The following is a 20,732-nucleotide window of genomic DNA, read 5'->3' on the forward strand; positions in this document are numbered from 1 at the left end:
TGTCCTTTGAGTCGGTGATGCCATCCAAACATCTTATCCTCTGTCATCCCCTTCTCCTCCTGCCTTCAATCTTTCCCAGCATCAGGGTCTTTTCTAATGAGCTCTTCACATCAGGTGGCCACAGTTGGCACTTCAGCTTCAGCATCAGTCCTTCCAATGAATATTCAGGACTGATTTTCTTTAGGATTGACTGGTTTGGTCTCCTTGCATGCAGTGCAAGGGACTCTCAAGATTCTTCCCCAACACCACGGTTCAAAAGCATCCATTTTTTGTTGCTCAGCCTTCTTTATGGTCCAGCTCTCACATCCTTACATAACTACTGGAAAAAATCATAGCTTTGACTATACAGACCTCTGTTGGCAAAGTAACATCTCTGCTTTTTAATACACTGTCTAGGTTAAGGAAGCAAGTATGCTCATGTAAGACACAACATCCCACTTTAAGATGTTCTGTGGAGGTGCCTGCCTGCCTGTATGCAGTGCAGCGGTCTTACACACACCTGAGTCACTGTTTAACCTTTATACTCTGTGTAGCTGCCCTCAGACCAAGACATGGGGCATCCCAGCTCCCAGGCAGTAGCCCCGTGGGACCCCTCTTCCGACCTGCATCCCCATGGATTAGGTGTCGCTTTGTCTTTGGGTAAGTGCCCCAGCTACTGTCTGATCATGTCACTCAGCGTCACGTCTGCAAGCTGCATCCATGCTGCTGCCTCTCACTGTCCACATTTCATTTGGTCTGTTCATCTGTTTGGTGTGGTCCCTGGTGGCTCAGATGGCAAAGAGTTATCTGCAATTCAGGAATCCCAGGTTTGATCCCTGGGTTGGGAAGATCCCTGGAAAAGGAAATGGCAACCTATTCCAGAGTTCTTACCTGGGAAATCCCAGGAACAGAGGAGCCTGGCAGACTACAGTCCATGGGGTCCACAGAGTTGGACACAACTTAGCCACTAAACCACAACCAACCACATATATACCTGTTCTTTTTCAGAGTCTTCTCCATAGGTTGTTACAAGATATTGAATGTATTTCCCTTTGCTATACAGTAGCTTGTTGTTGTTTATCTATTTTATATATAATAGTGTATGTCTGTTAACCCCAAATTCCTAAGAGAAATCCAGTTTTAAGGCTCTGGCCATAGAGAATTTTACATTATTTCTAGTGTTTCCTTAAGGACTTTTTTTTTTTTTTTTGGCCAGCATTGACAAGATTTTATTTTTAATTTTTTTTGGGGGGGGAAGTGGGGTTTGCACCATGCAGCTTACAGGATCTCAATTCCCCAAACAGAGGTTGAACCTGGGCCATGGCAGTGAAAGCCTGGAATCCTCACCACTAGCCCACCAGAGGACTCCTACTATTTTTCATTTTTTAAAAAACAATTTTAAAATTTTTGTACAGTTTTTAAAGATTTCTTTCCATTTACAGCGATTACAAAATATTGGCTATCTTCCCTGTATTGTACAAGACATCCTTGAGCCCATCTTAAACCCAGCAGTTTTATACCTCCTGTTCCCACACCCCTATATTCTCCTCTCCCTCCTCCCCACTGTAACCACTAGTTTGTTCTCTAGCTCTGCCTCATTCCCCCTTTTCATTAAACTGACTCCTCCAAACTTCCAAGCCGCCTGTGTGAGAATGAACTACAGCCTGTGATTTGAAAATAAGGGCAGCCAACACAAAGTGGGGGTGAGAGTCAGGGGGCGTTTATGAGTTTTATGTAGGGGATGCTGGGGGTAGAACAGAGGGAAGGGAGGAATTCTGCCTGCGGACACTTTTCCTCTCCCTCTAGGAAAATCCCCCCGCCCCGCAAGACTGTAGACAAACCCCTTTAAGACAGCCTGCTGAGTTTTGTTTAGAAAGCTGCTCCCCATTCCTTCCAGGAAGCTCAGGTGCCTCTGCCTCACCAGGGTTTTAAATAAGAACGATTTGTTGTCCTACCCTTATGAGTTCTTTTTTTTTTTTTTTAAAGAAAAATGAGCTCAAGAATGAGAAGTCTGCACATGAAAACATCTCTAGGCCGAGCTGGAGGGGCAAGAAAGGAGAGGTACCTACGATTCATCCTTGTAAACATCATAATCCTTGTAACACGGATTTCAACAGATGGCTATAAATAACATCTGATGTTTGCACTCAAGAGTTTCAGGCTCTCAGGTGATGGCCTGGACAAGTGGCCGCCAGCCCTGCCCTACTGGCTTGCCGCCCAGTCACCTAAGCCTCCCTATTTTCAGAGGTAGTTTCTGCATCTCACTCGCCAGATCCTCACTCTCCACACCCTCCCTTGCTTGACCCCGGGCCTCCCCGCCCCAGGCGATCTGGGGGACCTGCCCCTTGGTGGGAGGACACGTGATGGAGGGGCCGCTGGGTTGCCGGGTTCCTTCCTCAGCGACTCACAGGCCAGCGGCCTTGCACATGTGCTATCTGGGTTTGTTTTGATAGCTTGTTTGAAAAACAGTTCCCATCCACCAACTGCTCAGATAATAATCTTCCAAGTGGCAAGCAACTGGGATTGTTTTGGTTGCTGTTTACCCTCAGCAGCGTGGCTCAGCTGGAAAATACGGGACTAGGGGAGTCCCCTTTCTGGCTCTGGTAATTGTCGCCCAGATCAGCCATAAGGAAGTCTCCGTTCCAGCTTTCCTCCCTTGGGAGCCCCGTGGCCTCACCACCAGCATCAGGGAGGGACCTTTGTATCCACTTGTGTAGGATGGCAGGAAGGCCTGGCTCTAGGGTTGATCTGGTTCTTTGAACTTTCCCTCCAATGCCCAAAACCTTCCGGCCTAAAAATCAAGCATCCCACATGTCCACAGAGCCCCAGCACCCCTGCCCTCTTCCCTAAGTGTGCAGGAGGCACCCACTGCTCCCCAGGCACCCAGACCAGGCCTGCTAATCCCTGTGACCTGTCCCTTGGCCACCAAAGTCAGGGGTTTGCCAAGCCTGGCTGATTCTCCTGGGAGAATTTTTTTTTTAATCTTTCACCTCTATTTTGTCTTCCTCATCCTCACTGTCTCCACCCACAGGTGCCTCGTCAGTGGTGCCTTCCACTGTGGCAGAAACTTTCCATCCCAGTTCCAGCATCTTTCTCCTCTTCCATCACTCCCTCTCACCCCTCCTGGGCTTGGCTTCCTAAAGCCACCCTCTGGTGTCACTTATCCACTCAAAGCCCCTTGGCCCCTGCCCACTTTTCACAGTGTGGAGTGACAGCACCTTGTCTGGTGTCCCAGGCCCTCTGCACTCTGGTTGCAACCTCACCCTGGCATCTGATCTTGCTCAGCTGCTTTATCCAGCTCCCTCCCTGTGTCTGGTCAAGCTATTTCCCGATCTCGTCTGAGCTTTCCAGCAGGGCAGATTCCAGGGGGACCCCTCACTTGATAGACTCCGTGAATGCACTACCTGGAGCTGTCAGCCTCTATGACCAGAGGGCCTCGGGCCTTTGTGCCTGTTGCTTCCTTGTTCTGGAGGGCCATCCTCTCCCAGCCACCTGTGAAAACCAAACCCTTCTTCAAATGTCACTTCTTCCAAGAAGCCCTTGGGGATCACCACTGCTTGAAAGGGTAGCTCATGTAAATGCATCTCTGAAAAAATAAACTGTACCTTCCACTTATGATTTTTTTTGTATTTATGTTAATTTTGTTTAGAACATAAATCTCCACATGGATAAAGACTGAATTACTTTTCTGTATATCATTTGCTGTGCCTCGTACTGGGGCTGGCACACAGTAATTGCTTAGCATGTTTTTGTTGACTAATGAAAGAATGAATGATTTCTATTGGGCTTGGCTCTGCTGCATTTCACTGTGAACCTCTGGTTCCATTTTAATTCAAGTCCATAACCTCTCCTCATCCTTATTTTCTACTGGAAGCAGAGAAAGAGTGAGTCGAACCCTAAGAATGTTCCCTCTACTATGCAGACTCACATGATGGTGAATCAGGGGTTCTCAGGTATGTTAGCCCATAGAATACTATTAATACCTGGTCCCTTGCTCAGGGTCCCAGGATGTGTCTCTGGGTGAACGAGTATTGAGCCCCGGCCCCAACCTTAGCCAAATCAACTCTGCTTGTATCTGTCTCATACCTTGAGGTCTGGTAGACACTGTTTTCAACCAGAGGCCAAAAAATGTTTTAATGGAAAACCAGAAATTGCAGAAACACACACACACATATATATATAGCTCAACTGGACTTCCTAGGTGGCCCTAGTGGCAAAGAACCCGGCTACCAGTTCAGGAGACATAAGATACGTGGCTTCAGTCCCTGGTTGGGAAGATCTCCTGGAGGAGGGTATGGCAACCCACTCCAGTATCCTTGCCTGGAGAATCCAACAGACAGAGGAGCCTGGTGGGCTATAGTCTGTGTGGTCCCGAAGAGTCAGACACGACTGAAGCGACTTAGCATGTAGCACATATAGTTCAACTGGGTAGACATTCAAAACTCTTAGGAGAAACGCCTGTCTAAACATATTTGTAAGGATCTTAAAACACAGTGTCCAGCCCAGAGCTGTCACCCACTTGGTCATGGGACAGCCCCCCCACAAAGAGGCGTTGGGTCCAAGTGGCCACTTTGTCCAGGGACAAGCAGAAGGATGGGAATTTGTGCCAGAGTTTAGCCCGGTTCTGCCCGGAACCAATTGTGTAACTTACATCAGGTCCTTTCCCTCCCTCAGTGCTGTAGCTCGTTTACCAGCACAAGAGAAGGGAGTGCCCCCCACCACGGGAAGGCAGGGGGGCACAGTGGTTAGGGACACCCAGGTGTCCCCTGATGGGGGCAGGGACTTTGGGGACAGGGCCCCAAGGTGGGAGTGCTGAGTGCTGGATGCCCCAGTCTCCACCGGGCCTGTTGATCTGGGCGGCCTGCTCCAGCTCCGAAGCCTGACTCAGCCAGCAGCCATGGGGCCTGGGTTGCCGGGGGAAATGCTGTCGGCACATTTATTCTGGGTTTGGATATTTAAAGAGCTGGGTGTGTTGCACGACATTTCGGAAGTGCTTGGGGAAAGAGGGGGTTGCAGCCCAGCCTTTTTTTTTTTCTTTAAACAGTTATAGATATCCTGTCCTGATCTCTCGGTCCGCAAAGAGTGAGTTTCTTCCCATAAGAGTCTGACGTGGGGCCTGCCCATTGTGTCTGCCTGGCTGTGCAGCCCGGCAGGAAGCAGGTGGCCCAAGGTGGGACCTGTGCCCAGCCCCGACCCTGGCCTGCCCAGGTCCCCATCCAAGCGCACCCTGCTCCTTGGACTAGGAGCCTGGCAGTGGCCTCCCTCCCCAGGCGCTGGCGGCTGGGGCAGACAGAGCCGTGGTCTGGTTCCCCAAGGGCACCTGAGCCAGGTTGTCCTCCACCTGGGGTGACAGGATGGAGACCTCTGGCCTTAGGGGTCTCAGCGTGGGTGGCAGCGCAGGGCCCCCGGGGGGATTCTGGGGGCACCAGCTTCCTCTTCCTCGCTGGCTGCGCTCACCAGCTCAGGAAACGCCGGCTGAAAGCTGGGACTTTGTTTTCAAACCCCTGTGTCAGTTTTACTATTTGAGTGGCCACTTTGGGCTGCTTTTAGGAATGTTGTTCTTTTATCACTTTTCTCACTCAGGATGTTGTTGCCGAGAGACTTCCTCACAGACACTGTCTGCTGCCTTTGTTTTCCTTTCCAAATGCATATGGAGGAATCTTCCAGAATTGAGGCCCCATCAGTGAATTGCACCTGCAGTGCAGCGAGTGGGCGTGGGGTAGAGTTTCTCTCACGGCATGTATTGTTTTCATTTCTGCTCACAGAGGTCATTTTGTCCACACACTCGTGACAGCACGTTTGAGAAACAGGAAATAAATACAGGTGATCTTGGAGGAAAATTAGTATCACCCATGATTCTGCCTGAGCCAGAGATCTACACTTAGCAATCTGGTGTTGTCTTTTTTTGTTTGTTTGTTTGTTTCAATTGGGCTCATCCTGCAGACATCGTAAAGGAATCAGCTTTTCACAGCCAGCACCATAGCGTCATCGATGTCCCCACCCTTGAAGTCTCATGGACACAGTTTTCAAGCGTCATTAGCTCTCCTTTGGCTCTGTCCCCAGCAAAGTGATGTTCAGGACGTTAGCCTGAGTTAAGGAGGCTGATGTCAGATGGGACAGGGAGACTGCACAGCAGAATCCGAGTCTATGTGTAGAGTCCAGATGGGTGGGACTGTGAGTGACTTTTATTTAGGCATCTCCTCCTCTCTTTTCTAGGTCCTGCACATTTTTCTGGAACAAGCCCGGGAATAGAGGCAGGTGATGTGATTTTAGGTGCAGCTGCAGGTGGGCTGTGGTCAGTCCTGCCTCCAAACCAAGTGAGTTGCTTGGCCACTCTGGGCCTCATATCCTCATCTCTAAAGCATGGATGGTGATGCTACTTATCTCACAGGTACGTTTTGCGGACAAGATGCAGGTGAATGATGCATGAGGAAGCCCAGGGAACACCTATGAATGGGACTCATTGTGGCTTTACAGGATAAGCATACAGATTCTAAGAGTTACAGCCCAGAGGGTTGATTTACATCCCCAAACACCCACTGACATCCTAACCCCCAGGACCTCAGGAGAGTGAAAGTATTTGGAGACGGGGTTCTTTATAAGGGTGATTAAATTAAAATGAGGTCCCTGGGATGGACCCTAATCCCATGTGACTGGTGTCCTTAAAAGAAGAGTTGATTAGGACACAGACACCCACAGAAGGGAGACCATGTGAGGACACAGGGAGAAAACAACATCTCCAAGCCAGAGAGAGGCCTGGGAGGAAACCTTCCCTGCCGATGCTCTGATCTTGGACTTCCAGCCTCCACATTGTTTAAGCCTCCAGCCTGTGGTCCTCTGTTAGGACCACCTGCATGAACTGGCACACATCCTCAGTAGGAATGTCCGTGTCATTGTTGTTCATGGTCCCTCTCTCCACCCTGAGCTCCTTACGATCTAAGAGCCGTGCTGAGAGTTCTCCTTCAGGCAGACACAGCCCGTCCTCCCTCCTGGCCCCTGGAGCCCGTCTTCTTCCTGGGCGCCCAGGGTCCTGGGCGTGTCCTTGGGGGCCCCATCTTCCTATCCCTCCCCACCCTCCGGGACTGTTTCTCCCCAGATGATGGCTCTTGACTCCCCTGGAGGGAACGTGAGTCTCTATCCTTGAAGAGCCTCATTCAGCCGTTTTCTTGTTCAAGATACTCCCTCCTGAAGGTGCGCCTGCCCTTCAGTGAGGTGGTTTTAAAACTCTCCCGATACCAGCAGGAGGATGTGTTCATGTAGGCTCCACTGGGATCACCAACATGATGGTCTCTTGTGATGGGGTAATTTTTTTTTTTTAATGTTTAACTTTATTATGAACTTTTAAAAATGTTGGTGTGTTAATAACACTTAACTTGAGATCCATCCACTTAACAAAATTTTGGTTTTGTTTTTCTGACTTGTAGGATTTTAGTTCCCTGACCAGGGGTTGCACTCAGGCCCTGGCAATGAAAGCGCCGAGTCCTAATTTCTGGACCACCAGGGAATTGCCAACAGACTTTTAAGTATATAATCTATTACTTTTTAAAAAAAATTATTTAAATTTACTATTATTTTTTATTGATATATAGATGCTTTACAGTCTCGTGTTAGTTTCTTCTGTATAGTCAAGTGCTTCAGTTTTCCATTGTGGCTTGTTATAGGATATTGGTTATAGTTCCCTGTGCTATACAGTAGATCCTTGTTGTTTATCTATTTCATAGGTAGAAGTTTGTATCTGTTAATCCCAACTCCTAATTTGTCCCTCCCCTACTCCCTTGGCAACCACAAATCTGTTCTCTATGTCTGTGATTCTGTGTTTCGTAAACAAGTTCATTGGTGTCGCTCTATGTCACGTATCCTGTAAGTGACATCAGATGGTTATAATCCATGACTGTTGACTGTTGATTCAGTGTTGTACAGCAAGCCCTAGAGTTTGTACATCTCACTTGACTGAAACTTCTTGCTTGTCCATCAGTAACTTCCCTTTCCCCTCTGTTTCCAGTCTCTGGTAACCAGCGTTCTACTCTTTGATACCATAGGAATTTGCCTTTTTCATTTCAGATACCTCATATAAGTGGAACCATTTTTTTTTCTGATTGACTTATTCACTTATTCATAATGTCCTCAAGGTTCACCTGTGTTGTCCCATTTTGCAGAGTTTCTTTCTCTTTTAAATCTGAATGGTATTCCTTTGCATGTCCCTGTCGCATCTTCTTTATCTATTCATCTGTTGCTGGACATTTAGGTCATTCCACATCCTGACTGTCGTGAGTGATGCCGTAATGAACACTGGAGTGCTAAGACCTCTTTGAGATTCTGATTTCAATTCTTTTGGACAAAAACCCATTAGTGGGCTTGCAGGGTAGGATTCTGAACATGGAGAGGAGCCCACTGGGGGATGTGTGTGCAGCGCTCCCTCCGGTTCTAAAAGCATCGCCGGCCCTGTACTGGGAGCATAGGAAAGTGGTTGACAGGTGGGGATATTTTTGTCTTTGCAAACTGGAGGCCAGCTCTGTCTCCTGGGCCAGGGAGTTAGCCAGTGCACCTCGTCTGCTATGTCATTCCCCTCTTTTTTCCGGAGACAGCCTTATATATCTGTCTAATAACTCCTATTTCATTTCCCCAAACTCCATTAGAGAGAAATTATAATGAAGCTCAAATACTCACCAGGTTATTCATGGGAAAGACCTTTGGCTCTTAAAAAATACATTTTAGATGGCTGGATTAATCTAGTGGTACATTACAATATGGCCCTGCTGAAGTTTGCAGGAGATTCCTGGCACCAGGCATTGTGCTTTCCACAATGCTGCCAAGGAGCATGAATTATCTTTACAGGAAGAGGCAGGAATTAATGTGTCAGATGGAAAAGACCCAGGGGCAGCGCCCTATGAAAGCCTAGGACCCTTGTTCCTTGTCAAGGTTCTGCAAGGTTGGAGTCATAATCACATGACTCTGGAGCAAGCTCCCTTAGCCAGCCCTCCCTGAGAAGGGCACTTGACTAGGGGCTTAATTTATGACAAGCACGCTGGAAAAAACATGCTGATTTCATTCTTTTTATTACCTCCCTGGCACAGCAAGTTAATTAAAAAAAAGGTATGATGACTGCTTTGTGCTCACATAAGAGGTTGATTTGTAATGTAAATATATTCATGTGTATGGTACATACATTAATATAGAAGTAATAATAACAGCGGGTTAGTATCTATCACCAAATGAGCTTTGGACCCTGGGGAAGGCGTTATGCATGGATTATTTATAACTCTACCAAGCCGACATTATTCAGTTCATTTTGTTGATGGGGAAACTGAGGCTCAGAGTGGTTAAGGAGCTTGCCCAAGGACATATGACTGATCTCTGACGGGATTCAACCTAAGTTATAAGATAGTGTTTATGGCAGGGTGAACTAAAGCTCCTCTCTGTATGCTCTGCCTCAGCCCTACCATTTGCCTCCATTTAATCCCCTTCAGGGAGAAGGCAGTGGCACCCCACTCCAGTACTCTTGCCTGGAAAATCCCATGGATGGAGGAGCCTGGTGGGCTGCAGTCCATGGGGTCGCTAAGAGTCAGACACAACTGAGCGACTTCACTTTCACGCATTGGAGAAGGAAATGGCAACCCACTCCAGTGTTCTTGCCTGGAGAATCCCAGGGACGGAGGAGCCTGGTGGGCTGCCGTCTATGGGGTTGCACAGAGTCGGACACAACTGAAGTGACTTAGCAGCAGCAGCAGCAGCAATCCCCATCAAGGTCAAGGAGAAAATTGAGCATGAGTGTGAAGGAAGATTGATGGGCCCTGTTCATTGTTGTATATGTGAGGAAGCTGAGGACTGTAACCAGGAGAAGGTTGTATCCTCCAAGAAAGGCAATGTTATTAAGACCATAAGTAGGTTAAGAGTGAAAGGATTGAAAAAAGATACGCTAGCTCCTAATCAAAAGAAAGCTGGAGAGAGAATATTAGTATCAGACAAAGCAGATTATAGAACAAATAATATATCAGGAATTAAAAAGTGTCATTTCATAATGATTAAGGTATCCATTAATCAGGTGACATGGCAATTCTAAATGTTTATGCACTGAATAACAAAGCTTCAAAATAGATGAAATAGAAACTAATAGCCTTGCAAGAAGAAACAGACAAACCCACAATTACAGTCAGATTTCAATACCATGCTGTCAATAGTCAGTAGAACAAGTGGACAGAAGATCAGCAAAGATGTAGACAACTTGGATGACACCCTCCACCAACTCAGCCCGATTGACGTTTACAGATCATATCACCCAACAACAGTGGAACACACGTTCCTTGCTAGTGCATGCGAAGATTTACCAAGATGGGTCACACTCCAGTCTGAGACTAAAAAATGTCTACGCACGTCTATCAAGATTCAAGTCCTACAAAGTTTGTTCTCTGACCATGGTGGAATTAAATCACAAATCAGTGACAGATACTTGGAAAATCTCCAAATAATTATACATGGAATGATATATTTATAACTAACCAGTGAGTCAAAGAAGAAATTATATGATTATCTCAGTAGCCATAGAAAAAGCATTTAACAAAGCCCAACATTTGTTTCTGATTAAAAAACAAAACTCTGGTAGTAAAAGGGAACTTTTCTTAACAGAATAAGAGGCAGCTATGAAACAAATGTCAGAGAAGGCAATGGCAACCCACTCCAGTACTCTTGCCTGGAGAATCCCATGGATGGAGGAGCTTGGTGGGCTACAGTCCATGGGGTCACGAAGAGTCGGACACGACTGAGCGACTTCACTTTCACTTTTCACTTTCATGCACTGGAGAAGGAAATGGCAACCCACTTCAGCGTTCTTGCCTGGAGAATCCCAGGGACGGAGGAGCCCGGTGGGCTGCCGTCTATGGGGTCGCACAGAGTCGGACATGACTGAAGCGACTTAGCAGCAGCATGAAACAAATGTATAACTAACATAATTAATGGTGAAAGGCTAAATCCTTTCCTTTTCTAAAGATCAGAAAGAAGGCAAAGATGCCTGCTCTCACAACTTCTATTCGACATTTGTACTAGAGAAATAAAGGACATTCAGACTGGAAAGTGAAAGTCGCTCAGTCATGTCCGACCTTTTGCGACCCCATGGACTAGACAGTCCATGGAATTCTCCAGGCCAGAATACTAGAGTAGGTAGCTGTTCCCTTCTCCAGGGGATCTTCCCAACCCAGGGATCGAACCCAGGTCTCCCGCATTGCAGGTGGATTCTTTATCAGCTGAGCCACAAGGGAAGCCCAAGAATACTGGAGTGGGCAGCTTATCCCTTCTCCAGCAGATCTTCCTGACGTAGGAATTGAACCAGGGTCTCCTGCATTGCAGGTGGATTCTTTACCAACTGAGCTATCAGAGAAGCTTTCAGACTGGAAAGGAGAAGCAAAAGGTATCTTTCTTTGCAGACAGTATGACTGTCTATGGTCAATATGATCAACTAATAAGTAAATTATTGCATGCCTGTAGGATACAATATCAATCAATATACAGAAATAAAATTTATTTATACATACCAGCAATAAGCTATCCAGAATTGTAATTAAAAAAATATCATATATTGCATGCTAAGTCACCTCAGTCATGTCCAACTCTGCGACTCTATGGACTGTAGCCCTAGGCTCCTCCATCCATGGGATTCTCCAGGCAAGAATATTGGAGTGGGTGGCCAGGCCTTCCTCTAGGGGATCTTCCTGACCCAGGGATCGAACCTAAGTCTCTTATGTCTCCTGCATTGGCAGGCAGGTTCGTTACTATTAGCGCCACCCGGGAAGCCCAAGTACAAAAGTAATTGCGGTTTTGCATTGTTGAACTTTGCTGTTTGATAATGTAATACATTCTTAAATGTGGTTATGTTATACATGATTTTAATGCACATTTCTCACTTTATCTTTGTTAATGACTTATTACTTTCTGTGTATTTTATATTTATTTCAGACTATGGAAATGATAGACAAAAAGCAAATTAGAGCGATTTTCTTATTCGAGTTCAAAATAAGTCATAAAGCAGTAGAGACAACTTGCAACATCAATGACACATTTGGCCCAGGAACTGCTGATGGATGTACAGTGCAGTGGTTGTTCAAGAAGTTTGTTAAAGGAGATTAGAGCCTTGAAAATGAGAAGTGCAGAGGCTGGCCATCGGAAGTTGACAGCAACCAACTGAGCGCACCATTGAAGCTGATCCTGTTACAAGTACATGAGAAGTTGCCAAAGAAATCAACATCAACTATTCTATAGTCATTGGACATTTGAAGCAAATTGGAAAGGTGAAAAATCTCAATAAGTGGACACCTCATTCAGTTCAGTTCAGTCGCTCTTTGCGACCCCATGAATCGCAGCATGCCAGGCCTGCCTGTCCATCACCAACTCCCGGAGTTTACCCAAACTCATGTCCATTGAGTCGGTGATGCCATCCAGCCATCTCATCCTCTGTCATCCCCTTCTCCTCCCACCCCTAATCCTTCCCAGCATCAGGGTCTTTTCCAATGAGTCAACTCTTCGCATGTGAGAAGAAGAGAAGTGAAAAGCAAAGGAGAAAAGGAAAGATATTCCCATTTGAATGCAGAGTTCCAAAGAATAGCAAGGAGAGATAAGAAAGCCTTCCTCAGTGATCAATGCAAAGAAATAGAGGAAAGCAACAGAATGGAAAAGACTAGAGATCTCTTCAAGAAAATTAGAGATACCAAGGGAACATTCATGCAAAGATGGGCTCAATAAAGGACAGAAATGGTATGGACCTAACAGAAGCAGAAGATATTAAGAAGAGGTGGCAGGAATATACAGAAGAACTGTACAAAAAAGATCTTCATGACCCAGATAATCACGATGGTGTAATCACTCACCTAGAGCCAGACATCCTGAAATGTGAAGTCAAGTGGGCCTTAGAAAGCATCACTACGAACAAAGCTAGTGGAGGTGATGGAATTCCAGTTGAGCTATTTCAAATCCTAAAAGATGATGCTGTGAAAGTGCTGCACTCAATATGCCAGCAAATTTGGAAAACTCAGCAGTTGGCTACAGGACTGGAAAAGGTCAGTTTTCATTCCAATCCCAAAAAAAGACAATGCCAAAGAATGCTCCAACTACCGCACAATTGCATTCATCTCACACGTGAGTAAAGTAATGCTCAAAATTCTCCAAGCCGGGCTTCAGCTATATGTGAACCGTGAACCTCCAGATGTTCAAGCTGGTTTTAGAAAAGGCAGAGGAACCAAAAATCAAATTGCCAACATCCACTGGATCATCGAAAAAGCGAGAGAGTTCCAGAAAAACATCTATTTCTGCTTTATTGACTATGCCAAAGCCTTTGACTGTGTGGACACCTCATTAGCTGACCCCTCCCCCCAAATCATCATTTTGAAGTGTCGTCTTCTCTTATTCTACGCAACAACAGTGAACCATTTCTCTATTGAATTGTGATGTGCAATGAAAAGTGGATTTTATATGACAACCAGAGACAACCAGCTCAATGATTGGACTGAATCAAAGCTCCAAATTACTTCCCAAAGCCAAACTTGCACTGAAAAAAGTTAATGGCTGCTGTTTGGTGGCCTGCTGCCTGTCTGATCCACTACAGCTTTCTGAATCCCGGTGAAACCACTAAATCTGAGAAGTATGCTCAGCAAATTGATGAAGTGCACCAAAAACTGAAACACCTGCAGCCAGCATTGGTCAACAGAAAGGGCCCAGTTCTTCTCCATGACAACACCCAACTGCGTGTCACAGAACCAACGCTGCAAAAGTTGAATGAATTGGGCTACGAAGTTTTGCTTCATCTGCCATATTCACCTGACTTGTTGCCAACCGACTACGACATCTTCAAGCATCTCGACAACTTTTTGCAGGGAAAATGCTTCCACAACCAGCAGGAGGCAGAAAATGCTTTCAAGAGTTTGTCAAATTTTGAACCTCAGATTATTAAGCTACAGTAATAAACAAATTTATTTCTCATTGGCAAAAATGTGTTCATTGTAATGGTTCCTATTTTGATTAATAATTATGTGTTTGAGCCTAGTTACAGTGATTTAAAAATTCACAGTCTGAAATCGCAATTGCATTTGCACCAACCTAATACAATAGCATCAAACATATGAAATCAGGAATAAATTTGACAAAAGATAATATGTAAGATCTGTACACTGCAAGCTGCAAAACGTTGTTGAAAGAAATTAAACAAGACCTAAATAAATTGAGAAATGTATTTACCCTGTTACGGGATCAGTAGACTCAATATAAATTTTAAAATGTCTGTAGATTGAAGGCAATATCTACTAAAATTCCAGTAGTTTATATGTAGAAACTGCCCACTGATTCTAAAATTCATATGTAAATGCAAAGGACCTAGAATAACCAAACAACTTTGAAAAAGAAAAACATTACCTGAAATGGGGACTTGAATCTCTTTCTTGCTTCTCTTTTAAGAGCAAAACCTTGTTCATGACTTCGTAGAAGTCTTCTCATTGATCCAAGGATGATCACTGAGGTTGTGGGAAGAGTGGGTCCCCAAGAAAAATCTGGGGGCTGTTCTAGAGAAGGGGGAATGGATATGTATAGGACAGGCAGAAACAACAGATTTTTTAATATTTATTTGTTTTTAATTGACTGATGATTGCTTTATAATATTGGTTTGAGTTCTGTCATACATCCACATGAATTACCCATAGGGGTACATATGTCCCCTCCCTCTTGAATCTGCCTCCTACCTCCCACCCTTTCACACCCCTCTAGGTTATTACAGAACCCCAGTTTGAGTTCCCTGAGTCATATAGCAAATTCCCATTGGCTATCTATTTTACATATGGTAGTGTATATGCTTCCATGCTACTCTCTCTACTCACCTCACCCTCTCCTTCCTCTCCGCAGCCTGTGTCCGTAAGTCTATTCTCTATGTCTGCATCTGTATTGCTGCCCTGAAGGTTCAGATTCATCAGTACCATCTTTCTAGATTCCATATATATGTGTTAATACATGATATTTTTCTCTTTCTGACTTATTTCACTCTGTATAATAGGCTCTGGTTCATCCACCTCATTAGAACGGACTCAAATGCATTCCTTTTTATGGCTGAGTAGTATTCCATTGTATAGATGTACCACAGCTTCTTTATCCATTCATCTGTTGATGGATGTCTGTGTTGCTTCCATGTCCTAGCTGCAATGAACATTGGGCTACATGTGTCTTTTTCAGTTTTGGTTTCCTCAGGGTATATGCCTAAAAGTGGTATTGCTGCATCATATGGTGGTTTTATTCCTAGTTTTTAAAGGAATCTTCATGTTGTCTTCCATAATGGTGGTATCAATTTACATTCCCACCAGCAGTGCACACCCTCTCCAGCACTTGTTGTTTGTGGACTTTCTGATGATGGTCATTCTGACTGGTGTGAGGTGATTCCTCATTGTAGTTTTGATTTGCATTTCTCTAATAATGAATGATGGTGAGCATCTTTTCATGTATTTATTAGCCATTAACAACAGATATTTTGTTGCAGCGAGCCCACTGGAATAAATAGAATTCAATCTGAGCCACTGTCTTTTTCTCTGGCAATTCCCAGTAAAACATACATGGCTTCAGGGGCTGTGTCTATGCTGGTCAGGCTCCAAACCTCAGGGCCACAGAGCTTGGGAGTCAGTGAAGGGGGTACCCAGGAAAGAAGCCTTGATAAAGAACTTGACATGTTTCCCCTCGTCAGGCACACACACAGTCCAAGTGAGCAAACCTTCTGCTTCTGTCCTCCTGCAGGGACGTTACCTGTAGAATCATCCTCACCACCCAGTGACGAATTTCTCATATGAACTACAGCCTGGGGCCCTGTCCTGGCAAAGGTGGGCAGGGCCGTGTGGCTGATGGAAGCTGGAGGGACTTACCCTTTTCTCCTGGTAGAGGGCGATGGGAAAGGTGGGAATCACAGAAAGGCCAGGAACTCAGGGCTGCCAGAGAAAGTCTGAGGTGAAGAGGGAGTAAGACCCAGTCCTCAGATGATGCTGTGCAATCGGACAGCCAAGGGCTGTGGCCTGAGCACACAGAAGAGAAAGGGACTCTCAGCTTCTCTCAGGAGTAGCTGCTCTGAGCCCACAGACCCAAACCTGACCCAGGGCCCCTCTTCCTTACCCTAGCTTACCTGCCGGGTCCACATAGCTGGGGAGAATGTGCCCCCACTATTGGAAGCCTCCAGGTGGCTGTCTCCTTGCCGTAGGGTCCAGGGAAGCAGACAGGAGGCTCACAGAGAAGACAGCACTCCCCCGGCCACCCACTCCAACCTCAGTTCTTGGCCCCAAACTGAAATCTTCCCAGGTCACACAGAAAGACGCACTCTTGTCCTTGGGCCTTTGAGAGACTTCCCCAGAACACTGAGAGGAGGATAAAATTGCAGAGCTTACTTAGCTCCTCTAAGTCCTGGATGCCCACAGCTTTCTGAGGCAGTTACCGTCACCGTGCCCACTGAAGAGTTGAGGAAACAGGCGTGGGCATGTTAGTGACTGAGGGCAGAGGCTGACCTCTGAGTCCAGGCGGATTGGCTGCAGAGCCCACCGTGATTCCATAGAATGTATGGTTCCAGGGTTGGGATGTTCTAGAATCTTCTGTCATAAACAGCATCATGTATGAGATGGCAAGTCTGACTCGGCCCTCCTGCCCTGTCTCTTCTCTGTGGCCAGGGGAGAAGCAGGCCCGCCTGTCCTTCCTACCCTCGTCTCTGTTCAACGCCGTCTTCTTGGAAACAGTCAAGCACACACCAGGTGCTGTAGGAACAAGGTCATCCACAGGCAGCATGTAGTATGTTGTTGTTCAGTTGCTCAGTCGTGTCTGACTCTTTGTGACCCCATGGACTGCAGCACGCTGGGCTTCCCTGTCCTTCACCATCTCCCAGAATTTGCTCAGACTCATGTCCATTGAGTCAGTGATGCCATCCAACCATCTCATCCTTTGTTGTCTCCTTCTCCTCCTGCCTTCAGTCTGTCCCAGCATCAGGGTCTTTTCCAATGAGTCGGCTCTTCGCAATAGGTGGACAAAGTATTGGAGCTTATACCTTGTAGTATACACCCCCAAAAAACAAGACATTTCTCCACAGAAAACAACCACGCCATGCTGTGAACAGACACTCACTTCATGTTACTAAGAGAAACGCTATCTTCCATGTCTTTTCCAAATTACATTTGGTTTCCTCAACTGGTTCTTAACTTGATTGTCTTCAGCCTAAAGTAGTCATTTTTTGTTTTTTTTTTTTCTAGGAAAAGGAGCATTTTGTCCTAAGAGAACTTCATATCTCCTTGGAAGACCAAAACTGCAAGAACTTTGAAAATGATAGTTTTCTAACTGCAGGTGGGCCAGGGTGTTGGGGGTGTGGTGGGAGAGAAAGAGCGGGAGCCTGGAACTTCACTACAGTTCCCACCCCAGAGGCTATCAGACCTGATGTCAGAAACCAGGCAGCTCTTTTCAGCCATCATCCCTTCTCTTCCGAAGTAACTGTAGGTTCCCTGGAAGCTGTGAAGATGGTGGAGAGAGGCCTTGGGTACCACTTGTCCTGTTCCATCCAAAGGTAACATCTTACACATCAATGGAACCATGTGGAAATCAGGACATTGACATGGGTAGTTGTGTTGCACATAAGTGCCATCTTATCACATGTGTGCATTTGTGTAACCTTCCCTGCAGCCAATACCTAGAACCTTCCACTCCACAAAGGTCTCCCTGTTCCCTCTCATCATTCCTATCCCTTGATGAGCTCTTTCATTTTATCATTTAGAAAATGTGATTTAAGTAGAATCATCCTGGTAGCTCTGCTGGTAAAGAATCCACCTGCAATGCAGGAGAGTGAAAGTGAAAGTCGCTCAGTTGTGTCCAACTCTTTGCAACCCCATGGACTATATATAGTCCATGGAATTCTCCAGGCCAGAATACTGGAGTGGTAACCTTTCCCTTCTCCAGGGGCTCTTTCCACCCCAGGGATCGAACCTAGGTCTTCCACCTTGCAGGCGAATTCTTTACTGTCTGAGCCACCAGAGAAGCCCCAGAATGCTGGAGTGGGTAGCCTCTCCCTTCTCCAGGGGATCTTCCCGGCCCAGGAATTGAACCGGGGGCTTCCCTGATAGCTCAGTTGGTAAAGAATCTGCCTGCAGTTCAGGAGTCACTGGTTCGATTCCTGGGTCAGGAAGATCCCCTGGAGAAGGGATAGGTTACCCACTCCAGTATTGTTGGGCTTCCCTTGTGGGTCGGCTGGTAAAGAAAGTAAAGCTCAGCTGGTGGATTGGTGGATTACCTGCAATGTGGAAGACCTGGGTTCGATCCCTGGGTTGGGAAGATCCCCTGGAGAGGGGAAAGGCTACCCACTCTAGAATTCTGACCTGGAGAATTCCATGGACTGTCTAGTCCATGGGGTCCCAAAGAGTCAGACACGACTGAACAACTTTCACTTACTTATTTGCTACCGACTATTTTACTTTCATGTAATTTTTGGTATGTGAAGGGCCTAAGTCTGCCCTTTTATTGTTTTCTGTTCTTTGCTTTTATTTTCCCATCTTACTATTGGTTACTTGAACATCTGTTTTAGAGTCCTGTTTCAATTTTTCTATAGTGTTTCTGAGTATATCTCTTTGTATAGCTGTTTCAGCTGTTGCTCTGGATATTATATTATGCATACATGATTTATAGCTGTCAACTGCTGTTGACATTTTATCAGTTTGAGTAAAGTGCCCAAACTTTACCTCCCACTAAGTCCCTTTACTCACCCTTGTTTAAAATATAATTGTTTCAAGTATTTCTTCTCTATACATTTAGAACCTCATTGAACAATGTTATAATTTTTGCTTCAACCAAACAAAATTTACAAAACTCAAGAAAAGAAATGTATTGTATTTATCTTATTTATATGGTCTTTCTTCCTTCTAGGTGGTCTAAGAGTACCTATGTAAATATAGAATTCATTTATTTTATAAATATTTAAATGTTTATTTTGCCAATGTATGTTAAGTATTTTAAGATATTTATTATTAAATGTAAATTTATAAATAAAAGTACATGTTAATTCAAGGGTTTCTATTTGTACTTTATAGGAAGAATAAAGAGAGGTGCATCTACTCCATCTTGGTTCGGAGACCTAATCTTGTAAGAAAAGAAAATCTGAGGGGCTTCCCTGGTGGTCCAGTGGTTAAGACTCTGTACTCCCAACATAAGGGGCCTGGGTTCAATCCCTGATCAAGGGACAGAGATCCTGCATGCTGCAGAGTGTGGCCAAAATAAATAAATAAATAAAATAAAAAGACACCAATTAAGAAACCCTGAGAAGGAAGAAACAGAAAGTCTTAGCACTCCTCTGCCCCGCTACAGCTTTGAGACAGCGTGGATGGCAGCCTGGGAAACCATTTCCGCAGCATTCCACTTGGTCTTCAGGCATCTTTTCTAGAAGACTTTGGGCATCCTGGAAATACAGAGCAGGACTGAAAAAAATGCAGAATGAAGTGGGTTGGGAGGGTACTTGAGTTACTTTGTCTCCCCCCTGAGATATGGTCAACCACCCACAAGAAATGTTCTGCACTTGTTTCTTTGAACTCTGCCAGTGACAAACCAGGAAGTTACAGACGGGCATCTAAAAACACTGGGTTTTGATTCAGAATCCAGCAGGCTTTCCTTTGTCCACCAAAAGCCCTTGCTGAGGCTTGTCAAGAGACGTTGCCACAGTCTGCTTCCTCAAAGCCCCCCCGGAGTCCGGACCTCATCCCCACCTCTGTGTCCCTCATCCCCCCAAGGAGCCATCCACACCAAAGTATTAATACCAGGTGGAGGATTATGCCGACCACTGCCGAGGACCCTGCAGCAGCAGCTCAGTAGACAGACCACCAGGATCAGAGCAGGAACTGTGCAAAGCAGTGACCACCTAACCTTCAACTCCAAACACACGCTTGACCCATTCAGTAGGTTACAAATCTTCTCAGCTAGTTTACTTCCTAGATTTTTGCTTTAAGAAACTTTGGGTCATTTGCAAAAATAAGCCCACTTTGCAAAAGTGAAAATTTGCTGTTGTGTACAATAAAAAAACTTGCCGACCATGAAGATGTTTCTAGGAATATTGCTGAAATGCACACTGGCCTCCGAGGGAACTTGTTTATTTGGAATATCACTTCTGAAGGGATTGTTTGTCAAACAAAACCAAACAAAAATAAGTCAACTTCCTTTAGACATAATCACTCCCCTCTACCTTCAGTGGCTCATGGGGACTCCTGGGGGCTTCTGTATTCTTACAACTTCCTGGAGAAAGGCCAGACTCTGGTCTCAAATAAATCCACAGAAATGTGCTGTGTGCCCGGCATGGAGGTGCTGATGAAAGCAAAGGATTGGCTTTATCCCTGGAAGTGTTTCAAGATTCAGTGACCAATTTCTCCTGCAGATAAGTTCCCATCTCTTGTGGCTCAGACGGTCAAGAATCTGCCTGCAATGGGGGAGACTTGGGGTTGATCCTTGGGTCAGGAAGATCCACTGGAGAAGGGAATGGCAACCCACTCCAGTATTCTTGCCTGGAGAATTCCATGGACAGAGGAGCCTGATGAGCTACAGTCCATGGGATCGCAGAGTCGGACATGACTAACTACAGGCCAAGCTTCACAAGAAGCCCTGCATTTCTACTAACTTTCCCCACCCCCAAACCTTCCTTCACTTACTCATTCAGTAAGTATATACTGAGCATTTATTTTGTACTAGGTACTCTACTAGGTGATGGAGAGTACATTGAAGAAAACACCTGAAATCTTGCC

At 45.6% G+C, this 20,732-nt stretch overlaps 1 protein-coding gene and 1 long non-coding RNA gene across 25 annotated transcripts in view; one reads left to right on the forward strand and one right to left on the reverse strand.

The window, feature by feature from the left end:
• Nucleotides 1-20,034, forward strand: part of LOC145531415 (uncharacterized) — a 68,995-nt gene extending 48,961 nt beyond the window's left edge. For 5 of the 24 annotated variants that reach the window (XM_081553852.1, XM_081553844.1, XM_081553847.1 and 2 more), the window contains 5 exons: nt 1,966-2,040; nt 6,196-6,370; nt 17,217-17,307; nt 17,449-17,524; nt 19,038-20,034. In XM_081553852.1, the coding sequence (XP_081409978.1) occupies nt 6,347-6,370; nt 17,217-17,307; nt 17,449-17,524; nt 19,038-19,179 (333 nt within the window). In that variant the 5' untranslated portion in view covers nt 1,966-2,040; nt 6,196-6,346 and the 3' untranslated portion in view covers nt 19,180-20,034. Of the gene's footprint in view, nt 1-533; nt 640-1,965; nt 2,041-6,195; nt 6,371-7,403; nt 7,503-11,925; nt 13,952-15,726; nt 15,813-16,573; nt 16,762-17,216; nt 17,308-17,448; nt 17,525-19,037 lie in introns of those variants that run through there. The other 19 variants (XM_081553845.1, XM_081553850.1, XM_081553846.1 and 16 more) reach the window with 11 other exon arrangements.
• On the reverse strand, nt 11,954-16,509 carry LOC145531416 (uncharacterized). Its single transcript, XR_014072426.1, has 4 exons — nt 16,109-16,509; nt 15,855-16,001; nt 14,371-14,516; nt 11,954-12,174 (listed from the first exon to the last, which is right to left on the reverse strand). It is a non-coding gene; the product is annotated as an uncharacterized LOC145531416 (long non-coding RNA).
• Nucleotides 20,035-20,732: the final 698 nt, after the last annotated feature.

This window comes from Giraffa tippelskirchi, chromosome 13, assembly GCF_054371585.1.
Source record: "Giraffa tippelskirchi isolate mGirTip1 chromosome 13, T2T-mGirTip1v1.2.pri, whole genome shotgun sequence".
Lineage (NCBI taxonomy): Eukaryota > Metazoa > Chordata > Mammalia > Artiodactyla > Giraffidae > Giraffa > Giraffa tippelskirchi.